At 41.4% G+C, this 25,398-nt stretch overlaps 1 protein-coding gene across 5 annotated transcripts in view; it reads left to right on the forward strand.

Moving 5' to 3' along the window:
• Positions 1 to 25,398, forward strand: part of CLIC5 (chloride intracellular channel 5) — a 126,648-nt gene that overhangs the window by 4,252 nt on the left and 96,998 nt on the right. For 2 of the 5 annotated variants that reach the window (XM_019537127.1, XM_019537125.1), the window contains 2 exons: positions 6,068 to 6,118; positions 6,914 to 7,451. In XM_019537127.1, the coding sequence (XP_019392672.1) occupies positions 6,954 to 7,451 (498 nt within the window). In that variant the 5' untranslated portion in view covers positions 6,068 to 6,118; positions 6,914 to 6,953. Of the gene's footprint in view, positions 1 to 4,180; positions 6,123 to 6,913; positions 7,452 to 25,398 lie in introns of those variants that run through there. The other 3 variants (XM_019537130.1, XM_019537128.1, XM_019537126.1) reach the window with 3 other exon arrangements.

A 25,398-nucleotide genomic window follows, 5' to 3' on the forward strand; every position in this document is an offset into this window, starting at 1 on the left:
CATCTGACCCCGGTGCTCTTTCCTGCCAAGGCAGGGGGTCGGACTAGATGATCTACCTAGGTCCCTTCTGACTCTAGCTACTATGAAACATCCTACTCCCACATATGTGCATGCAGATGTATCAGATGCATATGGCCAATTATATAGCAGACACAGCCAAGCTTTTGATCTTGAGCCTGTGATTATGTTGTCCTATTTCACCACTCAGCCACCCTAAAAGCCATCAGAAGATGGCTTGAGGTTGGCACATGAATAGGGGCTTTGTGGGCAGGGTGCATATTAAGCAGTAACTTGTCTCAGCCAGAAATTCAAGTTTACCGTGTTTCTATCTTTGACCATTTTAGTCATATTGCACACTACTACAGTAGGCAAATGGCCAGGGAAGTAATCAGAATTTTGGAATCCTTCTCTTTTGTAGTAGATAGTAGAAAGACAAGGCAGGAGAAATACCTTATATTAGGCAGAAACTGGTGCTCTTAGCTGTTCCCTTTCTCAATGGGAAATAGGAGTATTAGAAAAAGATCCCAGCATTCATGTCACGATGTTTTATGCAAGGTCAGTAGTGAATAAAACATCAGCCATTCATGAATTGCTAAGAGATGAGGCCCTGATCCTTTGCATACAAGACCTGGATGGATGATACTATAGGATCAGTTTAAGTGTTGTTGGTTTCAGTCAGGTATGTGGTGCAGTGTGGACCAGAGGACTTGTCAGGGAGGTGTTACAATTATGTTGTTTACATTCACCTTAATAGAGAGGATGTAGCCAACAAGTGAATTTAATATAATAGCATATCACATGTAAAAGACACAGACCTTGACTGGAAAAGTTCATAATCTGTGTTCTAACAAGATGCAGCAAATTTGTGCCTCCTGCACAGTGTCAGTGCATCAGCAGTACTAACGAGCTACTGTGTAGTCAGTCATGTAGATGTGACCAGTGATTGCAAATTAAAGTAAAATTCTGCCTCCAGTGGGTTACTGATCAGGAATCTGTTCTATATCTTATTGATGTAGGGTAGTAGGATTCTTCAAGCCTGGATGTCTTCTGAAAAAGATGCTCAAGTCAACCGCACTGCTGCCGTGGAGCTGGCACTGGGAGATAATGGTCTCCAAGACCAGGCCCCATGATGGTGAAGCTCAGGCTGGGAGATAAAGATCTCCCAGTACTGGCTCTACAACCATGGAGCTGGCTCTGGGAGCTCCCTGGTATCAGTGGCTGGAGAGCCTGCTCAGCTCTGTGAGCACAGAGCTGGGTAGGGAACTGGCTAGGAAGCTTGTTCCCTGCTCCGCTCTGTGATAGTGGAGCTGGGTGGGGAAGAGGATCCCCAGCCTGTTCCCCACCCAGCTCCATGCTCATGGAGCTGAGTGGGGGACAAGCTCCCCAGCCTCCACCCCACAGTTGCGGAGTGGAGGCTGGGAACTGTCCTGGTCAGGTCTTGGAAATAGCTGCAGGGGTTGGGTAGGTCCTGGCCCCCTGCCCTGATCTGCTGGTGGGGCAGCTAGCAGTGAGCTAGCTGCTAGATGCCCTACCAGTGGATTGGGGCAGGGGGCTGGGACTTGCTCCTTCCCTGAAGCTCTTTCCAAATCCCTTGTCCCTGATTGGGGAGCTGAGGCCAGGAGCTCCCTGGTGCCGGGGCAGGGGGATGTTCTACCTGCCCCGGCAGCAGGTAGCCCCCAGGGGCAGGGTGTAATGGCCCAGCTGTCTCCGTGCCAGCCCCTGAGCTAGCACCAAGGGAAGTCTAGAGCTCTTCCTGGTGGCAGCAGGGTCCCATTGCAGAGCCCTAGGAAGTGGGAGCAGTTTACTGCCATTAACAGCAAATCTGCTCCTGCTTCCCTCCATGAGTAAACACCTGCCAGACAGCATTTACTTGCAAGTAGTTTACTCATGAGTAAATTGATCCTGTGTCAAATGCATGTGTCTACACACCCACTGAGTGTAATACAACTAGAATTGTGTAATTCTCTGACCACATAATGATCTAATGGTGGTCTAGGCTTAAACTATATAGCTATGAAAATATTCAGTATGATGCTGATGGATCCTATTGTATCTCAAACATACTTAGATGGTCTAACTGAGCAGCTTAGCCAACCTAGGTTCATTCTTCCAAAAGAGAATGAACAGATTAAGGAAAGAAAAATGCTTCTTTGTTTTTCTTGTTAGGAGGCAACATAGGAACATTTTGTTAACAGCACAATGGGCTAGTTCAGTTGTGCAGCAAAAATGTTTGGGGCAATTTATTGTCTTGATCCTAACGCTTTCAATATGGCCTGTGCCTGTCCTTTTTGTTTTTATTTTAGTCTTTTGTTATTCAAAGCTATATTGCAATAAATGAGATACTAGGTAAAAATTTCAAATACTTTTAAGTGATTCAGAAGCCAATATCTCACTTGAAATATTACTTACTGACAAAAACTTGGTCTTATGTATTCTAACTGCAAGGTCAGAGTCACCATTCTGTCAACTGATTCTTCAACTACATTTAACGTATAAGATTCTGTAATGTTTTATGTAATGAAAAGTAAAGGAATAAGGTGAAAAGTGAGCTTATTCTTCATTATCTGGATTTACTTTTAATTCATATATTTATAGATGCCACAAGATTGCACAAAGTGTAAAACAGTAAAAATCTGGCAAAGTCATGTACAATGCTCACGGAGCAGAATGAAAGCTTTTATTATCTATTTTGCACACTCTTCACAGAGGTATAAATTTCACACCAGTATTAGGTAGCTGCTAAGGGCTTTGATGCACAACACTTTTACACCAGTGTAATCATATTTTACTCTGGTGTGAATAAAGGAGATACATGCATGACCTACAGCCCTACACCAATGTAACATACTTGAATGTAATGTAAACTTATCCCAGGAAAAGTCAGGGCAAAACTACGCTGGTGTAAGTTACACCACTGTATTGTGTGTCTGCAGCTTTTTGGAGGTATGCATTTTCTGTAGACAACAGGGTGTTACCTGCTCCCGTGTCACCTAGTGATGACGTACTAGAATAGTGCTTGTTGCAAGTAGCTACCCCTGGATAGCTGATTATCTATCTGTTCCCCATCCCAGTGTAATTTACATCAAGATATAGTGTTTCTGTCAATTACACTGGAGTATGTGCATGGAGGCCCTAAGCACATAGCTGCCTGGAATATGGACTCTCATTTATTTTGATTATACAGTGTTTAACACAATGAGGCCCTGTTTGATTGTATGCTACTACTGTATAGTTAAAGTAATACTAAATAGAAGATAAAATTGACTGCATGAGGTGCAAGGCAATGGAGTTAAGTCCAGATCTTTCAGATGAAACTGCACAAGTACAAGAGTGGGAAGAGAGAAGTGGCAAAAGTTGTTTTTTATTATTTAAAAAGAAGCAGTAACTGTTTTAAACTTTTGCATAATATTCAGATTTTATACCTGCCTTCTTGTTCCTTTCCAGCAGGTGCTGCTACTTCCTACAAAAGCTTTCTTTGTTAAAAGCCAGTCACAATGACTTCATCCTGTAGAAGCTGGATGTCCGTTTTGGTTTTACTCTAAAGCAGTCAGTTGTTGTTTATTCTCTATTCCCCAAGTGATTTATAAGACTGGGGACCAGCAGGAAGAAAACAAAGGAAGATTTTTTTAATGGTGTTAGAGGGTCTAAACCTGCAAGTGCTCTGTGCATAAAACATCCCTTGAAATCATTGGCACTTATTTGAACAGACTGCTTGCAGTCTATTCCCAAGCCTATAGTCAGAGAGATCAAACTGCTCAGGGTAGGCAATGAAATGCATTAAAGGTTCTTGTAAAACATCAAAACACATACCAAGTTTTCTTAAAACAAGGAAAATTTGCAATTTAAAAATGCCAAAGGAAACCAGTAGGCTTCCCACCCTTTTATGGGCTCTAGTGAAAAAGAGTGACAAATAATAGATTCACACAAAACACTAAAAAGCCAAGGAGCAAATGCAAAGGGGTTGAAGTCAAGGACAAATGTATACAGTGATTGTGACAAACTGAGCTCTGGTTTTGGGCAGCGCACGTTGTCCCCACGTGCTCTGCCCCACTGTTTTTTTGTGCAGGTTTTTTTTAACCCTGGGATCTCCCTGGGTCAATCTCCTTCCATGCCTGTGCTGCTACGTGGCAGTGCAGAGAACACCCAAATGTGCAGTATGTGGCGCTGCAGATGTGTCTGCAGCACCCATACTGCACAGCTGCACTTGTCTGGACATAGCCCATGTTTCCACAAAACTTCTGTTTAAGCCAATGACCCAAGTAGAAGATTCATATGCTGGATGAGATGCATTTCTCAACAGAGATATTCTGATCTAGTGAGAGCTTGGCTGGAGATCTAGAGAGCAGAAAATATCCCAGTTTTACCACTCTTCACCTATCCCCAGACTATCCACATTGTTCCCATAAACTTCAGTTCCTTTTCTATGCAACTCCCTGCTGTGCAACTGTACTAGTCCTACCACCAAGGGGCCCTTTATGTTCAGAAAGAAGAGGATTGGATTTGTCAATGAATATTCCCTGTAATGTTGTTTTGGAAGTGGTTTAGAGATGAGATTGCATAAAAATGTCAGTGTTGCCAACTCATTATTCTCTTACAAGTTTTATGGTAGTTTGGAGTGAAACTGGCTCCTCTTAAAGCTCTCATTGACTTCAATGGAACCAGCATTTAATTCCTCATGTTTTATTTAAGACACCTTCCCCAATTTCTGAAGACCAATAACCTCATTTAAAAATATTCTAAATGTCTAACCCTTATAGTTGAATGAAAAAGCTTAATAACTGGACCTGAGTGAACCCTAGAGACTCAAAAAACAGTAATAAATAAAAGATTCTGAACTATATTGTAATTTTTTTAAATCTCATGGGTTTTCAGCCACTCCCAGTTTTGCAGATCTGAGACAAGTTCTGAATGTTTGAGTTAGCTACATAGCACAGCATGTACAGTGGGCATGTTTGATAAACTCTTAACTAGAACTTGAGAAGATGCTCAAGAAATGTACCCAAATTACACATAGAAACAACGGAGATAAAATGTACCTTGTTCTCTTAATAGATACTGTTTGTAATTTACACAGGGTTATCAGTAATCTTCTAAAAGTTATCAATAAGTAATAGTTATACATCCCTGAAGGCCCCAATATATGCCAGGCAAGAAGTATACTCATAGCATTATAGAAAATAAGTTATTGAGGCTGAAGAGGTAATCTAGTCTCTCCTCCTGCCCAAAGGCAGGGCCAACTATACCGAAGCTATATCTGACAGGTATTTGACTATGCTACTTTTATAAACGTCCAGTGACAGAGGTTCTGCCACATCATGAGGTAATCTCTTCCAGTGTTTAACTGTCCTTACAGTTATATGCCAGCATATCTCTGTCATTCAGAGATTTCTCTGTCTCTGTGAGTAGGTGTTTGTTCCAGATAAGGAATTAAGATTTTACTTGCCACATTTTTGCTTTATGCAGGAAGATTAATCATACATATTTAGAATGGTTCCTAGCTCTTTCAGAATGATTTTAGTGACAAATCCAGCAGTATCCTGGTTTACTAAGTTTAAAAGTTACCACTCTTGCTTTTTGACTTTTATGAGTACCTTGTTAGTATGAATGTAACAATAATGACTCTGAACCCCAGTAGAAATGGGTGGTGATATGTCCTCTCCTCTTCTTCCTTGCAAGGAATACCAGTCCAGCTATGACAGACAACTCCTAGCCCAGTCCTTGCAATGACGATACAGAAGGAAAAGAGTTTTTCCACCTTCTCCCTTTTCTTGCCTTTATCTAGAATTTAGCATAGTCAAGCCTTAAGATTTTAAATTTAATTAAAACATAGCAGACAGAAAAAATGAGAGCTGTTTTGAAACTTACAAGTCCAGATTCAGACTTTTCTGATTTGGAATCATAGCTAACAAAATGAATATATAAAACTTATGCCAGAGTGTAAATGTTATATATATAAAATTGGAGGTGCATTATATGTAATAACACTTATCACTTATATATCCCTTTCCTTTTCTAGATTTCAAAGCAGTTTACAAAGGCAATTATCATTACTTTCCCTATTTTACAGGTAGGGAAAATGAAGCAAAGAGAGAAGAAGGGAATTGCCAGAGGTTTTGCAGTGAGTCAGTGACAAAGCCAGAAAGGGAAGTGAAATCTCCGGAGCATGGGTGACTGGTGCCTCCTGAATCTGGGGGAGCACTCACAGAAGCCACTGATGGTGGTGGTCCTCTCAGAGGGGGCACCAGCCCTACTGACAGCATCAGTGTTGGCCATCGGGGGTCACCGCCCCCTTCAGGGGTGGCACATGCACCCCCGTGCACACCCTACCAGTCACCTATGCTCTGGAGGTTCAGGCTGATGCCCTTTCCCTTGAACCATGCTACTTACTGATATTTATAATTAACTTTTTACTGACTTGTGATGAACTATTAGTTTTACAGCTTGTTTAAATAGTGGAATTTCACAAACAAAGGACTGATACTTATTTTTTATATGCTAAGTCATTACTGTGAATCCTATTTCCCTTATGCTTTTAGCAAAGTATCCCTGAAGTTTTAAGTAAAATGATATTTGATTTTAATTAAAACAATTTTCTAATATCACAGATTATTTTTGTTGGTCTCTTGGGAGTTGCCTAAGCCAGTAACTGCATATTGAAGTTGGCAAAAGTAATTTTTGGAAGAACACACATTGAATTCCTGAAATATCATTGCAAGTATGTTGAGTAAGGAAGTGGTTAATAGTGAAACAATCTTATCTTAGACTTTACTGTAAGTATAGTTGTTGACTTAAAGCTCTTAGTAAATGATTATCAGAAACCTGTCATGTGTGGCAGTATATTCAAAAAGCATAGCACAAACACTGCTTCCTTTTAAACAGTGTTTATCTGTTGTCATCTCCACCTTACTTCCAGTCCCTCAGAGGAGAACAAAAAGCAAAATCCAGCAGCCAGCATGGAAAACGGAGATTTTACCAACACGTATGAAAACACAAAGAATGCTAACATCTATGAAATTCCAGAATCAGAGGAAGTAAAAGATGATCATCTTTATGATCAAGTCCAGAAAGACCCAGCGTCACCTTCCTCCACAGCCACTCCAGAGAGCATGGACATCAGCTGTCAGGACAGCTCAGAAAGCAGCTGCAGTAACTCTGTCTCTTCTCATCAAGGAGGTGATGGGGAGGATGGTTCAGCTTCATCTCAGCAGGGTGCTGAAGAAGACCAGGGACATCAGGAAGAGCTGGAACTGATGAGTCCACGGGAGGATGACAGAGATGTGCCGGGCATGATGTTTGGAAGTAGAATGCTTTCTCCAACTAATTTCCAGCTTCCAAAGAGCCCGGGCCCTTCCACCAGCTTCCCGGTTCCTACTAGATATCCCCTTAACAACAACTTGGGAGAAACTGACAACTTAGCAAAGGAAGACTGTGAGATTTTCCTTTATGTCAAGGTAAGAACTTGTCTTCCTAAATATGTACATTATCATGAGAACCAGAATCAATCCAGGTATTGACTTACAGTGCTAAAATGTGTGGCACAAACTAGGTTCTGTTCCTCTGTGCTGCTGTGGATAGACTCCTTCCCCAAGTTAGCTTGTTTAAAGCTAGTTCTGGCATCTCTGCACTTCACTGCAGTTTGCAGTTTAAATGTAACTACTTTTTCCTTGTAAAATGGGGAATACACTGCTAACTCACTCGTATATGTTACTTTGAGATCTAGGGATGAAAACTACTACATGGACCTGACCTAAGTGATTAAAGACACTAAAGCCAGTGAAATACTTGGTAGTGGGTCATTAATACTATAGAGGAAAGCCAGACTGTCTTTTTAAGAGTAGCAATAAAATGCTATTTTAAAATCTTCTTTAAAACAGATTTTTTGCAGTGGTTATATTATGTTATTTCTGTATTCAAGTTGTGTATGAATCAATAAAAAGTCCAGATCTCTCTTTCCCTGACATAGATAACACGTTGTTGGAGTCTCTGAATCTTAGTCACCTAAGTTCTTAAATAAACTGTATGCTTTACGCCTTCATCTTCACTATTTAGTAAACTGCAAACAAGACTCCAGCCTCTTGCTCCATTTTAACAATCTAGGGATCATATCCCTATCCTTTTAGTCATTCTGAATAGCAGCTTCATGAACACTACCAGTGATGTGAATAGGATGTTTTGAGGAGTTCGGTAGTATCCAACTCGAATGAGGTTATCAGAATTAGCCCTCAGTAGCCAGAGTGCTTTGAAAGTAGAACCAGAGATCAGTTTACTACTAATGGTGAGTAATACTGTGAGCAGTGTCAACATTTGATATTGAAGTTATTTAAGCAAGGACAATATAATGACCTTTGCATTGAAGTAAGATAGCGATTATCTGTTACAAACCTTATCAGGTAAAATGATGGCCTCTCCTTAGTTAAGGTTGCACTTAGCTTCCATTTCATAGCCCCTATGCCTTTGGCCTGGAAAACTGATTTGGCTTGAAAATTTCCACATTTACTTAGAGGATATAAGAGAACATTTATGGAAAGTATAATAAGAATCATCAAATTGTCTTTGAGTTACAAATCATCAAAAATTCCTCAGGTTTGAAAGTGTTTTTGTTTCTTTATTTCCCTGCAAATAAATATGTCTTGCTACTCCACCACCTATCTTATTCATAGTTATATCTCTGGAAAAGCATATACAGTAAAACCCCTGTTATCTGGCATTGTATTCACTCAGTTGCACAGTGATTTGTATGAAAGCAAAGTTGTAATGAAAGCAAATCTTGACAGGCATCTAATTTTGATCTGATTGAACTTATGATACAGTTACCATTTCCTTTGATGTGAGAGGTTTTTGTCATGGCCCTCATAGTATATGTGAAAACATTTTTTTGGTTGTCTGATTACTGCTGAGAAATCCATAGGTTCTTACGTTCTAATTCCTTACAGAGTTGTCCCTGTACTGATAAGAATGTGTTAATTATGTGGGCACTCTAAGATTTATGATACTCCCTATCATTTGATTTCCTTGGTTTTAATTGTACTTTGCTTTTGCAATGAATCATTAATATATATTTTGTTTCTTTAGCTATCTTAAATTGTTTTTGAAACGACATATTTTGTATTTTGGAATAATTATTAACTGCCCTGCAATTCATTCTTTCTGGGTTTGGTTCAAGAAGGCTTTTCCTTCCCTTTCTATGTGGGGAAAAAAAAGGGATCTTGGGAGGGGAATCTTCTGCAAGAGTAAGAAGACTGGCAGCCTAAAAAGGGTCAACACTTAAAAAAGGTTAAGGGACAAGCTGTATTACTCTTCTACCACCACTGACTTTTGCACATAAGCAGGTGAACGTCTGCTGTAAGAGCTCCCAAGCTATTGTCCAGAGAGGCTGGTGCTGTTACTGTTCCTTGAGAAACTAATGATCTTGTGGAAAAGTGTCTTAATAAGTTAGTGGAAATAATTTTTGCCTTCTCATATTGTTGTAATCGAGTATTAACTCTATTGAGGGCAGCATAAATACACTATCTTTTGTTCACTTGGAAAGCAAAAGGCAGCAGGTAAACCAGGTAGGTACATATTGAAGTAATACAGAACAAGAATTGTGAAATAGCCCTCCCCTTCTATTATCTCCATTACATGTCAGAAATGAATCTGGGGGCAGACACAGCAATGAATAATTAAAAATGTCGTATTTATTTCTATTGGAGCGTCAGCCCACCAAAACCCAAGGCCACTGTGCACTGATACAGTGTAGCCCAAATTAAGAAATAATAAAAATCAAAGTTGTAGTAGCCTATTGTATCCTACTCTGCTCTCTGAGTAGCCTTCATCACCCACTTGGTTTTAGCTCTTACTTGGTTTTACCACTCCTTCTAATTCTCCCAAAATGGATTCTGCTCAGATCTTCTTTCCCTGCTTGTGTTGTACTTGTTTGTGACTTCCATCATGGCTGAATTCTTTTTTGTGTGTAGGTCTTGCCCTTAACTTGGGTCACCTCCTCCGGTTTTCTGTTCTCCTCCTGGACTCTGTTCCATCTCAGATAATAGAGAATTATTATGTAACTAGCCAATTTTCCATCAAGAATGATTGGGAGGGAGGTACAGGTGGGGATGGAGCACCGCCACCCACCACCCCATGCTGCTGCTGCTTCCCAGGAGCAGGGGCGAAGCTTGCCCCGCTATCCCGTCCGTCCTCTTCCACCAGCACCCTGCACTACCACTGACTCCAGCACCCGTGGCCTTGCCTGCCCCCCCCAACCCTGCACCCTGGAGGCCTGCTCCATCCCCTCCATCCCCACTGTTATGGCAGCATGGGATTGCAGAGATGTGGTGAGATTGATCATAATTGGGTATAGTTTGTGCAGGAAGGATTGATGGGGGGAAAAAAGGAAGAGGTTTTGGCCTATATATAAAAGTCATGTACGTGTGTTCTGGGGTGCAGTATGAAGTGGAAGGTAGGCCTATTGAAAGCCTCTGGGTAAAGGTCAAAGGGGAGAGCAGTAGGGAGGGATGTCATGCTGAGCATCTGCTACAGGCCACCAAACCAGGAGGAAGAAGTGGACAAGGCCTTTTTTTAAGAATTGACAGAAGTGTCCAAATCATAGAACTTGGATCTCGTGGGGGACTTTAATTGTCAGGGCATCTGCTGAGATGAAGACAGCAGTGCATGAGCAGTCTAGCAAATTGTTGAAGTGTGTTGGGGATAACTTTTAGATACAGATGGTAGAGAGGGCAACAGGTGGGGAAACTCTTCTCAACTTGAAGCTCACAAACAGATAGAAGTTGGCTGAGAATGTGAAGGGGGAAGGCAGCAAGGGTGACAGTGCAAGTTCAACATTCTAAGAGCAGGAAAGAAGACTTCCAAAAATCAAACTTTAACAAACTCAGGGAACTGGTGGGAAGCAACTGGGAAACAAGTCTGAGTAGTAAACTGTAGTGCAACAAAAGGCACTAAGTCTTGAGTTTCACAAACAGTTGCCTGTGCTTTAAAGAGACCCTTTTAAGGGCAAAGCAGTAAGTATGCTACCGCAGTGTCCCAGAAGAATGGGAAATGCAATAGAAGCCAGTCTGGCTAGACAGCAGTCTCTTCAATGACTTGAACCTCAAAAAGAAAGCCTACACAAAGTAGAAACTTGGTCATAGTACTAAGGAAAAGTATAAGAGTATTGCATGAGCACGCAGGGAGAATATTAGGAAGGCCAAGGCATAATTTGAGATGTAACTAGGAAGCGCTATAAAAGGCAATGAAAAGTATGCCAAATGTAAGAAGACAACCAGAAAAACCATAGTTACCTTATCAAATTCAGAAAGGAAGCTAGTTGTGGATGATGCAAAGAAGGCTAAAGTATTAAATACCTTTTTAATTTCAGTCATTACAAATAGGGGCAGTTATCAGATGATGAGGGCAGTTGGCAGCAATGATAGGGAGGCAGACAAACAACCTAGAGTAATGGCAGAACAAGTTAGGGAACACTTAGAGAATCTAGATACTTTCAAGTCAGCAGAGCCAGATGGGATGCACCTGAGGGTACTGAAGGAATTGGCTGAGGTCATTTCAGAGCCATTAAGTATCCTTTTTGAGCACTCATGGAGGTTGGGTGTGGTCCCAGATGATTGGAAAAGGGAAAATATAGTGCTTATCTTTAAAAAAGGGAAGAAAGAGAATCTGGACAGTGGCATAACTAGGGAGTGGCAGACAAGGCAACTGCTTCAGGTGCCTATTTGGGGGACTGGGAAAAAAAAAGCAGATGCTGCTGGCAGCTGTGCAATTGCAATTGTGACTACAGCGGGAACTGGGAGTCACCACTACTACTACTTGTGCTCTGGGCACATGGCTGCATCTCTACACTGCTGGATCTAGGAATTGCTGACTAGCAAGTCTGACCTTGATACCTGAAAAGATCCTGCTGTGAAGCGGGTCCTTAAAAGGAGTCTATTGTGAAGCGTGTAGAGGACAACAAGGTTACCAGAACAAACACCATGGATTCACCAAGAGCAAGCCATGCCTGACAAGCCTGATTTCCTTCTATGATAAAGTAGCAGGCTTTGTTGATGTGGATGTGATATACGTTGACTTTAGGAAGGCTTTTGATAGTGTCTCCCAGGACATTCTTATTAACAAGCTAAGAAAATACAGACTAGATGAAAGAACTAAAATGGATACATAAGTACTCTATCTGGATCTTCCTGCTCAGTGAGTAGTCATCATAGCTCAATGTCTAGTTGGGAAGAGGTATCAAGTGGGGTTCCTCAGGGGTCTGTCCTGGGTCTAGTGCTCCTCAAGATCTTCATTAATGATTTGGATTATGAAATTGAGTGCATGGCTAGCAAGTTTGCAGATGACACCAACGAGTACAGTATTGCAGAGAAAGACCTCACACTTATAGTGGACCATAAGCTGAATATGAGCCAACAGTGTGCTCTTGTTGAAAAAAAATACCAACAGTATACTGGGTTGTATCAACAGGATTGTCACTTGCTAATCAAGTGAAGTGATTCTTCCACTCTATTCAGCACTGGTGAGGCCTCACCAGGACTATTGTGTCCAGTTTTGGGCCCCACACGTCAAGAAGGTTGTGGACAGATTGGAAAGAGTCCAGAGCAGAGGCCTGAGAAGCAAGACTTATGAGGAAAGGCTGAAAAAGCTAGAGGTATTTAGCCAGGAGAAGAGAAGACTAAGGGGGGATTTTATAACAGTCTTCAAGTACCTGAAGGACAATTATGAAGAGGATGAAGCTGGGCTTTTCTCTGCAGCCATAGGGGACAAGACTAGGAGCAATGGCCTCAAGCTACTTCAGGGGAAATTTAGGTTGAAGATTAGGAGGAACTTCCTGACTGGGTGGCTAAGAATTGGAATGGGCTACCTAGAAAAACCAAGAAATCTCCATCCTGATGTGGTTTACTCAAGGTGGATCCAGCCCTGAGCAGTGTGCTGGACCTTGTGAGTTCCCTTCCAGCCCTACTTTCCTGTGATCCTGTGACCTTTGATTGGAGCCTATGGCTGATTCTCAGGGGTGTCTGAAGTGGTAGGTCAGCCTTATCTTGTTCAGATTTGACGGCTGATTGCTTTGAAAATGTTGTCATCCTGCTGTCTCCTATAAATTGTATCAATGATAGAAGGACCCTTTGCTTTGGGCAACAATAGCTGTTACCACTACACATCACATTTCCTTCTGGGCAGCAGCGACTCTTTATGCCTAACCAGAGATGGCTACTGACTGGGTATCAGAGAGAAGTAGAAGGAAATCAGAATTGCAACAAACTCACTGTATACAATAGCTTTAGCAAAATTGAAACTTTGTTTAGAATAGGAAGTTAAGTTCAATATCTCAGATATCATTCTGCTCTAAATGTGGATAAGCACTGATGTGTGTGTAGGTACAATATCAGTCAGGCCCCTGACACATGTTCAGGATGCCATGGGATCTAATGCACAATCTCAACAATTACGCTTCCGGTTATGCTACGTTTTCATGGCAGGAGGCACGACTGTGGGATTGGGGATCTGATCTCCATCATGCCATGTTCCTAGTAGAAGGGGAGAATGGGATCATGACCCTGGGCTCCCCCTGCAACCAGCAAGTAGGAGGGCAGTCATCTGATCAGCGCTCCCAGCTTTGGGAGCAAAGCAGAGTCAAAGCTGGGAGCACTGGTTAGCTGAATGCCATTCTTAGCTTCAGGGGTGCAGTGGAGCCCTTGACTCTGGGAGCCCAATCAGCTGCCAGACTCCAGCACTTGTTGGAGTTAAGGGCTCTGGTGCATCCTGGAGGCTTTGAACCCAGTCAGCCTCTGTTCCCAGCGCCTGGGGTGCAGTGGAAGCAAGGGCTCCTGTGCACCCCCATGGCTTGGAGTGGCAGCTGATTGTGGCTCCCAGCCTCAGGAGCACATCAGAGCCCTTGACTCCAAAGTACCCCTGAAGCTGGGAGTGGCAATCAGCTGATCTGTGCTCCCAGCCTCAGGAGCTCATGGGATTCAGGGGCTCCCATGTGCTTCTAAGGTGGGGAGCCCCAACCAACCTCTTTGAGAACTCATGGAAGTTGGGTGGCCACGTGTGCAATTTAAGGAGTGCTGGGAACCAGTGACAAGGTTATCACACATTTTGTGTATTAAATTTGTGGCTTATTCTTTGTTTTATTCTACCATTAATTGCACTAAATGGTAACCTGGCCCCACACTAAAATGTGATTAACTAGTTATTTGCATCTGAAGTGTACCATATGGCAGGGGTCTCCGACTCATTTACACCTGGCATTGTCTCATACAGTTTGTTCTCATCTTTTTATTAGTAAAGGCACTCAGCAAATGTTCAAATAATGGTAGGCCAATATGCTGCTGAATTCATTTTTCACTGAATTTTAGTACTCCGTTACTTTTGTCAGCTTCAATAGACTTGTTTATGATTTACAGTAAAGTAGCTGGAGGAGGCTTGAGTGTCTTGATAAACATCACAGGCTAACTGTATCTCTGATAATAATAAATATAATAAGTAGTGGCCATGGAAACATTTGTGAGTTCAACATGTCTGAACTTGTCACAACCACCTAGCAAGTATTTAACAAGGCTGGGGTTTTCTCAAACAAAAGCCTTTGAAATCTGAACAGAAATAGGACAAATGTTCAAGCTAAGATACTTGCCCCCTGGTAGCCTGACACAAATGCAGCATTTGTTTAGAGATCCAGGTCCACAGTCAGTGCAAATTGTGAGCATCTTTTATCTGCAGCCTGGGTTCCTATTCAGTAGTATTTATGTGTTCTGTGTTTAAACAATTCTTGGCACTAATCAGACAATTTAACTATCTTCCTGAATTATGAGGACTTTATTTAGAAGCCTTCAACTTATATCAGTCTTGGCTTTGTGGGAAAATTATGAACAATATCGTTTCTGCTTTTAAATAGTTCCTTGAGAGGCTTATATCCTCCCCATTCAGAAACATGGACTTTAAAAAGCATGTTTCCACACAATCTACCTCCAGGATCTGAGCAAAAGGAGGACTCCTCTATATGTGATTGATAGAGGGCTTGTCACTTCTGTCAGCACCCTGTAAGGCAATTCAAATTCCATTTAGTGGTGAGCAAGGATGCTTATGCACCGTTACAGTATATTTAGCATCAGCTTTAGCAGGGGCTACGTTAACATGAAGAAAGAATAAAGAATTCAAAGGAAGTAGAAAAAGTAGGGTCTGAGGAAGGAATAGGGGTGTGATTTTGGATGTGCTAGAGAAGGGGATGTCATAGACAAAATCTCTTAAAATAAAATGTTGCAAAGAAAATAACAGTTTGGTATCCAAAGAGGTTTGGAAGCTTTGAGTTTGAACTGAGTGCTGTTTTATAGACCTCATCATATTTCTAAGTGTATTCTCCTGGATATTTTCCTTTTAAATGTAGGGTTTTTATAAAATATCTTTTATTTTAAAATCAATCAAAGAGCCAAATAGCAGGAAGCACAAAGCAAATTCAACCCTCTTCATATGGACATTACTGATGACTGTAGCTGTTAGTTGGAATATTCTGAGAGCTAAATACTTTTCTCCTTTACATGACTTCATGCATAGAAAATGCACATGTGAATCTGAGGTTAGAAAATAGCCTTGGCTACTTTGTAGATCAGCATTTAATTTCCTATCTCTTAATTGTTTCCTTTGAAATTATTGTGTATTTTAATTGCTTTTCTGAGACCTGTAACAACTATGAAGGAAGGCATATTTACCGTCATACCTGTAACAGCTATGAAGGAAGCCATATTTACTGTCATAGAGACCAATCCTGCAAGATACTGATTTCCTTCAGCTCCTTTCATAATTTAGTGGGAGTTGAGGACACTGAGTACCTTATTCGTCATTGGACTATTACAGATTCAGAGTGCAATTGCTGAACTCTAGTGAATAAGAGTCTGTTCAGAATAGATGATTATGGGAACAGGCACTTTAATCACTGAAGGGTGAGATTTTACTTACTGAAACCATATGCAGGTCTGTTTATTACTTTTCTTACAGCCCATGAAACAATGGAAAGTCTCTTGAGAGAGTTTCATTTTGAAGTATTTATTGGTGCTTGAGGTCAGTAAATCACATTGTAAATATTTAGTGCTATGAAATTAGCTCAAAGAGAATGTACAAACAGCAGTGTACCCAAACGGATACTCCTTACCCATCAAAAACTAGAGACAGGTTTGGTGCTCCTGCAAGCAGGAGTGTTTGAGCACTAAATAGAAATAGATGTAAGGTGATTAGATAGCTGAGTCTAGATTAGCATTCGTAATTTGTGATGGGATTTTTATGTGGACAGTTTCTGTTCATTCTAGGAAAATCTACATGAATACGAGCAACTACTTTTCATGTTATTGGCCAGATTCCAATTTCAAATGTTGATCTGCTTCAGAGGCCACAGTTTGCAGACAGAAAGTAACTGTAGGTACAATTTTGACCATGTGCTTGTTTGCCAGCACTGCTACATGTCTAAGTACCTTTTTGCAATCAAGGCAGGCAAGGTTCTTCGGGTAGATATAATATCTTTTATTAGACCAGCTAAATAGTTGGAAAAAAGTTCTTTGCACGCTTTTGGTCACAAGCACCCTTCCTTAGGCATTGGGAGACTGCAATCAACCCATGTAGGGCAAGATCCAGAGGGACATGGCCAGTGCTTCTGTCTTAGGTACTGCAGTATCTAAAAATAAGATACATGGTTGCAGCAGGGTGAATGAAGGAAACAGGTCCCAGTTGACAGAGAAAGGTAGGTGCCTCTAAGTGATAATTTACAGTGAATGGAGAGAGTTAAGCACATCAGAAAGGCGATCTACACAAGTCCCCAGGCTGACCAGGGTTCTGCCTAGTGTTAGCCAATAGGGAGATGCTGAGTACAGGGAGAGGTCTTCCTCTCTGTAGCATAAGAACATGACTTGTTGCTTGCCAGTTGGTTCCTCTGTTCATCTTGTATCCAGAGCTGGAGTCCTCTGATGGAAGGCACCTAACTAGACAGGCCTTTTTTTAGATACCATGGTGGTGGTGCCTTTTGTATTAGTAGCATAGAAGTTATTGCACTGACCAGCACATGGAAATCTGGTTTCTAGTCCCTTCTCAGTCTTCCCCTTGAATCTCAGGGGATTCAAAACCATATCTCTCACTTCCCAGGAAAGTGATTGAACTGCCTATTTATAAAATAGTCTTGGAGATAAGCTACCCTCTTCTACCCTGATGAAGCTGACTCAGGGTTCAGCCAAGAATTCACAGATGCACAGAAGTTTAGGCCTGGAAGGGGACCTCTTGAGACCATTGGGTCCAGCCCCCCTGCTCTGAGCAGGAAAGACTGCTGGGGTCAAATAACCCCAGCAAGGTGTGCGTCCAGTCTCCTTCTGAAGTTCTCCAGGGTAGGTGCCCGCACCACCCCCGCTGGGAGTCTGTTCTAGAGTCTGGTCATATGAACTGTGAAGAATGCAGGAGAGCAAGCAAGAGAGAATATGCTTGCTCCTTCCACTTAGCTTAGTGGTTAAGACATTCGGCTGCCAAGAGGGCAGAGCTGGGATTAAGCCCCTGCTTTTAGTATTATTTCTGATTTTCATCCAATTAATGTCTAAAGAAGAATGCACAAAGAAGTCAGATTCTATTGTCTTAATGGGTTTTGTGGCCACTGGAATGGTATTTGTCAGATTGCTCTTTTAGACTTAGGCATCTAAGTTGTGTTTCTGGATCCACCATGTAGGGTTTTGTTTGATTCAGTTGCTTCAAGTAACAAGTAAAACTACATCTTCTAAAACTTTATCTTCTCCATCAAATATTGCAATTACCAAAAAGGAGGTTTGGGTAAGGCCGGATTGAACATTTCTTTTTGTATGTAGATGTAATAGTATTTGGAAGTACCTGCTATTTAAGATTTTAAGAATGGTTCCCAAAACTGGACATAGCACACTAGTTAAATCTTCACCAGTGCCAAGGAAAGCTGAGTAATTACTTTCCATTTCTTACATATGACACTTTTGTTAATACATCAATGTGTATAATGGTATTAGAACTGACCCCTTGTTTAATAGACTTTATTCAGGGTATTTTTGTCTCTTTTGTTTTGTTCTTTCAAAGTTTAATTCCATATGGATTCTGGGTATATTCCAGACAAAGCTCATCTTATCATTCTGGTATTGTCCCAATAAAAGTTTTTAACCCTTAGTGACTAAGACCATATTTTGAAACTTCATCACTTTTTCTCTGTTTGGTAGCAGTCATAGGTAATACTGTAGCTGCATAGTTAGTATCTACATTTAGACTTCAAGAACATTATGTTTCTTGTAATCTTGAGGCCTTATCGTGATCTTACATGGTTGGAAACAGGAGGCTGATTATCCTTTAAGCCTTAACATCTACCCAGAGCAGTCACATCACTTTTTTGCTTAGAGGAAAATTGGGCTGTTTCTCTTTTTAAAGCTTGATTTACATTTATCTGAGATATTGTGTGTGGGTGAGAAGATTAGCGAATGGCAATTCTGTCAGAAAAACATCCAATTCATAATTACGAGACTATCTTTTATGAACAGAATGTGTGCTTTAGCAGCAGGGCACAACATCTTGCTTAATCTCTTGGGTACAAAGGGTAAAAAAGCTTTGCTTGTGACCTCCATTGAATACATGCCCTGTTTATGCACTGTGCAGATGGGCCATTTCTGCTTCTGGAACAGTCCATGAATCAATGCACAGCCGACAGCACTGTGCCGCCTTCAGCGGTTGGCTCCAACAGTGACTACAGCTTGGTATAGTACAGTAGCATAGCAACAGCTCTAAAATATGGAGCTGCATTGTTTAGGAGGCTATTACTAGGCTGAGATTTCAGTGACAACAAATGCAGTACAAGTATGTCGGTCATAGTCAAAGGAAACTGAAATGGGAACACAATATTTCCCTTTCCTTTGGCTCTATTTTTTGCCAGCTCTGTTTTTGACATTTTCCATCCCATACAATGCCAGCATGTGAGTTGCTTCCATGGGGTTTTAATGGAGTGGAAATTAATATTTTTATTTGTAGTGTAATTACTTCCTTGTCGATGATGTCACTAAGGGTGAAATCTATAGAGTGACGCTGTGTGCAGTTAAACGATTGGGGCCTCCCACCCCAAAGGTGGCTGCATTTTATTGGTCACTGAATTAATTTCTAACTAAGCATTATTATAACCTTATTGTTTGCCACCTGGGCCACATTAATACATGTCATCCTACATTTAGAATAGATGATGCCGTTCAACAATCCTCTCGGTCGAGGCTAACATTTATTTTGTAATAGTGCCCACTGTATATTAGTTTCTTATTATTTTCTGTTATTTTCACCAAAGCAGTGCCTAAGGGCCAACCAAGAGGGGTATTTCATTGTGCTAGATGCTGTATAAACACAGAGTAGTTGACAGACTTGGTTTCCAAGAGTTTACAATCTAAACAGACAAGACAGACCCATGGTGGGGGGAGGGGCATAACAAAACAGGCAATGTGATACACATGTGTAAAGTTCTTTGGGATACTGCTAGACCATGCATGCTGGACAAAGTTTGTTCTTTATTTAAAAAAAACAAAACTCAGGCATTTGAAGAATAAATTTTGTTCAATTTATTCAGATTATTCAGGTTTCTTTTGTACTTTCAGTGCCTTGTGATTAATGAATCATGATGACCAAACATCCTAATGCTGGATACGCTGGCAAATAATTGGATGTCCTCGTTTAGTTCAAATACAAATCATCATTTAGGATTATTTAATCTGGAGGAGAGAGAGGATTTGATAATAGCCTTCAAATACCTGAAAAGGGTGATTATAAAGAGAATGGTAACGGATGATCCTCTGTGGCCTCAGGGGACAGGACAAAGAGCAATGGTCTCAAATTTCAGCAAGGTAGATTTAGGGTGGGTATTAGAAAGAACTTGCTCACTATGAGAGTGGTTAATCATTGGAAAAGACTATCTAGAAAAGTTGTAGAATCTCCATCCTTAGAAGTTTTCAAGATCAGGTTAGACAGGCATTTGTCTAAGGCAGTTGTGCTCAATATTTTGGCCCTGTGACCCTTATGAGTGGTATGGGGCCGGTCTGTGGGCTGTATTGGACCCTACACAATGGGATTAGGCTCTAGGGCCCCTCAGTGCCTCCATCTGGCCTCACACATTGGGATCAGGCCCTGGGGCCCCATGCCATCTTCACCCAGGCCTGTGTTCTGGGATTGGGTCCTGGTGCCCTGTAACACCCCTGCCTGATGCATGCATCGAGGTCAGGCCCTATGCACCCAATTTAGTGAACAGGACCATGATCTAGGGTGTTAGACTCCCTGTTTGAACAGGGAGTCAGACTCAATGTCCTCCTGAGGTCCCTTTCAGGTCTACTTTTTTATGGTTCTATTGCACACCTCAGCCCTTTTCCCTGAATGAAATCCATGGCCATTCTTTTGAAAAAGGATAAAGCTTGACTAAAGACCTCTAAACTCTTCTCTTCATTGGCTGTGAGGGAATAAGCAGAACATGAAAACTCTTACAGAAGCTCTCTACATCTGCCTTTATTTCTCAAATACACTTGCTTAGTTATTAGTTTGTATTTTAGGGGCTTACTTAGCAGAACCAACCAACTGAAGTTGTACTTCCCAAGGTCTGTTCTAGATGTGATATATGTAAAATTTTAACTGTTCAGAGAATCTGTGTAGTCATTTTGGATGTGCCTGATTGATGTGCCAGGATGTGCCTGATTGAGAATCTGTGGCCGAGCCAGGAACAGAACATTGAGCTTTGGCCCACAGTTATCTGGGCAACATAGACTCTGAGAGAGGTGGCTAATTTCACAGGAACCTAGGCAAAAGGATTTGTTGTGGGGGGCGTTATCTTTTATTGGATCAACTGCATGGTTGGCATAAAGTTATACAAGCTTTTGAATGCAAGACATTCTTCATTGGGTGTGAAGAGAGAAGCAAGCACAGTGAAACTATTAAGAGCCAAGAGTAGAGCTGTGAAATTGGAGGCGAGAGGGGAATTCCCAGGACATACGAGGTGCTTGCAGATGGTGATGATGATGATGATAATAATAATAAATGACGCTTTAATTTAAACTCGATATGTTCCTGTACTGAGCCCTGTACATGCCCAGAAGAGGCTGCACATTGTTTCAACCCAGTTTGCCCAACATCTGTAAAGACTGGGAGCATTAGTGGGGCTTTTTTGGAACTGTTATCTAATCGCAGATTGAATCAGCTTTAGCTAAAAGCACCAAAAAGCCCTGTGGGAGCACCCAATCTTTACAGATGCTGCAAAGCCAGGTTGAAGTAATGCACTACTGCTTCCAGTAAAGTGCTTTTTCTTAAACATCTGCAAGCAGCCACAATTAGCAAAAGAAAAGGAGCTGATTGTGGAGAGATCAAAATCTATCAGCTAGGAAGGAGGTCATTAATACCTGTTGTGTATAGGAAGAAATTCAGGAATCAGGTAGATTAGTGTGTATTAAAAAAAAAATCAGAGTTCAGTCCTTGATTCTCAGTGTCCAACCAGCTTATGAATTTTTGTTCCCGAGTTCACCTTTTAGAAATGTTTGGTAGATTTCCCGTGAGCATGAGGATAGCAAGGTCAGAAAGGGAACGAATGTTCTGTGGAAACTCTGCTCCTAGTGTTGTATGTGTGTGTCTCTGTCCTTTGTATTTTTTTTCCATGAGAGTTCATTCTGATGCATGGTTGTTATTTAGTTTCACATACAAAGTTACCATGCAGGCATTTAGTGCATTGGATCAGATATATCACATTCTGGGAAAGGCATGTATAGGACCCATTGATTCTAATAGGTCTTTTGTGGAGGGTGTTGACTGTAGTGGCAGTAGATGTGTGCTGACAGGTTAAGCATTTATTGCTAAGGCAAGGTTTCAATGTCCCATTTGTTTTCTGTTGAGCAATTTGCTTCTGATGATGAACTGGGCAAAGTTGGGAGTTGCTTGAAAGCCAGGAGCAGAGGGCCTAGGAATATTTCTCTCAAGGTTGGATCTTTGTTGAGTATAGGTTGTAGTTGTTTGATTCTTCTATTGGTTCCAGTGCGGGCTTGTAGGTGACTTCCCAGGTGTGTAGTCACAGCAGGGTTTCTCTTTGTATTATAGCAGGTTACTGTGGGGTACTGGGGTGGCTTTTTCAAAGACATGGTTTGTTTCTCTAGTGGAGAGTCCTTGTTGCATAAAGGAAAGTTTTAGGCTGGCTGGGTGGGTGTCGCAAGTTTTGTCTTCAGAGCAGACGTGGTGGTATCTGAGGGTCTGACTATAGAGTACAGCTTTTTGGTGTGCTTGTGGTGATTACTGGTTTTATGGGCACGCATATAGTGGTCCATGGGTCTTTTGTATATGGTGGTTTGTAGGGTGCCATCTCGGATGTGGATCTTGGGGGCTAGAAAGTTGATGCTGGTGTACAAGTTTTCCAGAGAATACCAGTGGGGTAACCACCAGAATGGTACTCAGTATTCCAATGGAGTTCTCACCAATGAAAAATAGAACTAATAATCCCTTCTCTCTGCTGGAAATAACACTCCTTATGTATCCGTGGATTCACTTGCCTTCTCCATGACTGTGTCACATTTCAGAATATTTCTTTAAAAATGATTCTAAATTATATTCTAATACAGCTTGACAGTCCCCATCATATTAATCATTAATTGTTATTGGATAAGCACATTGTTGTATGTTAGATAAACTGGGATGAGCAAACATCAGTCCAACACTATGGGCAAATTATCTTCCCACCACGTGCTTTCCTTTCAATAGCGGGTGCTCTACCCTTTCTGCAAAGTGCTAAGGACTTTCAATTACAACTAACATCTTAAAATGCTGAGATTGCTCATCATCTCAAAGGTTTCCATCCTGAATGATAAGCTCTCTAGTTCCATCTTTCCAAGGCGTCTCTCCTGGTTCTTATTTCACACTTGTTAGGGTTATTCCCCTATATGCATTATCTCTCTGTGTTTGCACACTTTTAGCTTCTGTAAATAGAATCTTAGCACTGTATCCACACAGATTATTTAAGACGTGACTGAGAGGTAAAGTAAAGAAGGAGCTTTTATGCTGAAATATGGATGAATTTGGCCTCTGTTCTTCCCACTATACAAATGAAATAATAATGTTTCCTTAAATCATATGGAGCTCTATACAATACTTTATTGCTTGGATCAGTTTTTCATAAACTGTAGTCACAGACATTCATGATCATTCTATATTTTGATATTTGCATCAATAATTGTAATATTGACACCTTTTGGCCTTGCATTTGAGTGAGCCCTCATTCTCCAGAGGTGGCATATCCTAGACTTGCAGGTTCTTTATACAGAACTGGCAAGTTCTTGTGAAGTAGGAATAATACAGTGAAATTAACTAAACATGGAATGAAAGGAAAATTAAGTCTAAATGTAAAGAAGTTTTCCTAATTTTAACATTTCTAAGTGGATAGTCCCTAAAGAGGAATAGTGGAAGCCCATCATTTGCCGGAGTACATGCCAAAGTACTTGAGAATATATGTCAAGGAACATGTTTGTATTATCGTGGAGTGCACTAAGGTTACTGAAGAGGTCTTTTATAGTTTTCATTTATAGCAAACTGATATTCAGGTGTATATGCCAGGTTAATTTCAAGCAACATTGATAACCAGGTTGCCCAGCATGCCCTTTTTTGTAGGTATCACAGAGTTAGGCCTTCACAAGAGGTCCAGAACCCAGAATATATCCTTGTAAAGATTCATATCTTCATAATGAAGATATACTCTTTTCCCAATCTCTTTCAAAAATGTCATATTACAGTTCAGTCCTTCAAGGTACTGACTACTCTGGACCTGATCCAGCAATACTCTGAAGCATGTGCTTAACTTTAAGTACATGAAGAATCCCTTATATATTCTTCACAATGATTTCAAATCTTTAAAGTTCATCTTGTGCTGAAATGCTTTGCTAGTTTGGGCCAGAATACTCCCTCCATCACAGGACTGAGCTCTAAAAGACTTATAAGCATGTTTCAAGAGGATGTTCAGTGGGAGAACTGTGCAGTGACATCTCACTTTACAAAGTGGGGAGTGGTTTAATTGTGTCCAAGTGTTATCGTTTTGAGAGAATTGTGGGAAAAGTTTGATGTTATAAGGTAGGAAAGTAAATCAAGCTAATTGTTCCATTATAATCTTCTTTATTGCTTTACTACCTCTATACCTGTGATCTCAGAAACTAAAGGAAATGAAATGTCCCAGTGCAAATGAAAAGTAAGAAAGACTATATGACTGGCATTATTATTATGTAAGTGATGCAATTTGTGTCACTGTTGATATGTTGACTGCTCAGTGGGTCTAACTGAAAATGCAGGAATATTCTTTTTGACCAAATCCTGTTCCCAGGAATGAAATCTTTGCACCAGTGAAGTCAACAAGGGTGATGTAACTGACCTCAGCGGAGGCAGGATTTCGCCACAGATATCCTAATGGACCTAGAGTTGGCTACCACTCAGCAAACCAGTTTTCAAATGTAAATTCCCAGAGATAAGTCATAAGGCAATGTTTCAGGTAAGGGAAAAGCTTTGATCACCCAGGAGGTTGATCGGGCCTTAGAAGAGAGGACTGGAGGTTACAAGAGAGAGGATTTCTCACAAACCTAACACACCTAAACTGCACGATCTCATTTCTGGGACGGGGTAGTAGAGAGAGTGGTGGTGGCCAGGAAGCATACCAGAGGAGGTGACGAGACTCTACCTCTTCAGACCAAAGGAAGTTTAAAAGCCCATAGATCCAGTACAGTTCAACATTTGGCCAGTGTTTCATAGACATTTGGGCTGGAAGGGACCCTGGAGGGTCATCGAGTTCAGCCCCCTGCTGCAGGGGCAGGAAGTCAGCAGGGATCATAGAATCCCAGCAAGATAAGCATCCAAATGTGTGTTGAAGGTGTTCAAAGTGGGTGCTTGAACCACCTCCAGCGGCAATCTATTCCAAATCTAGGGGGTTCGGACAGTGAAGAAGTCCTTTCTTATGTCTAGCCTGAATCAGTCACACTGGAGTTTGTGACCATTCGAACGTGTCATCATTTGGGGGGCTCTGGTGAACAGACATTCCCCCAGATCCTGATGAGCACCCCTGGTAAACTTACAGGTGGCCACCAGATCACCCTGGAGTCTGCGCTTTTCCAGACTGAATAGCCCCATGGCTCTCAGCCTCTCATCATAAGGTCTGTTTTCCTGACCTCTGATCATGCGTGTGGCTCTCCTCTGTACCCTCTCAAGTTTCTCCACATCCCTTTTGAATTGTGGAGCCCAAAACTGGATGCAGTACTCCAGCTCCGGCCTCAACGAGGCTGAGTACAGTGGGAGAATGACGTCCCGGGATCTGCATGAAAAGCCATCTACGGACGCAAGCCAGCGTTTTGCTTGCTTTACTAGCCGCAGCGTCACACTGAAGGCTCATGTTCATCTTGTGGTCAA

The sequence above is a fragment of the Crocodylus porosus genome, unplaced genomic scaffold (assembly GCF_001723895.1).
Source record: "Crocodylus porosus isolate Cpor-Errol unplaced genomic scaffold, CroPor_comp1, whole genome shotgun sequence".
Lineage (NCBI taxonomy): Eukaryota > Metazoa > Chordata > Crocodylia > Crocodylidae > Crocodylus > Crocodylus porosus.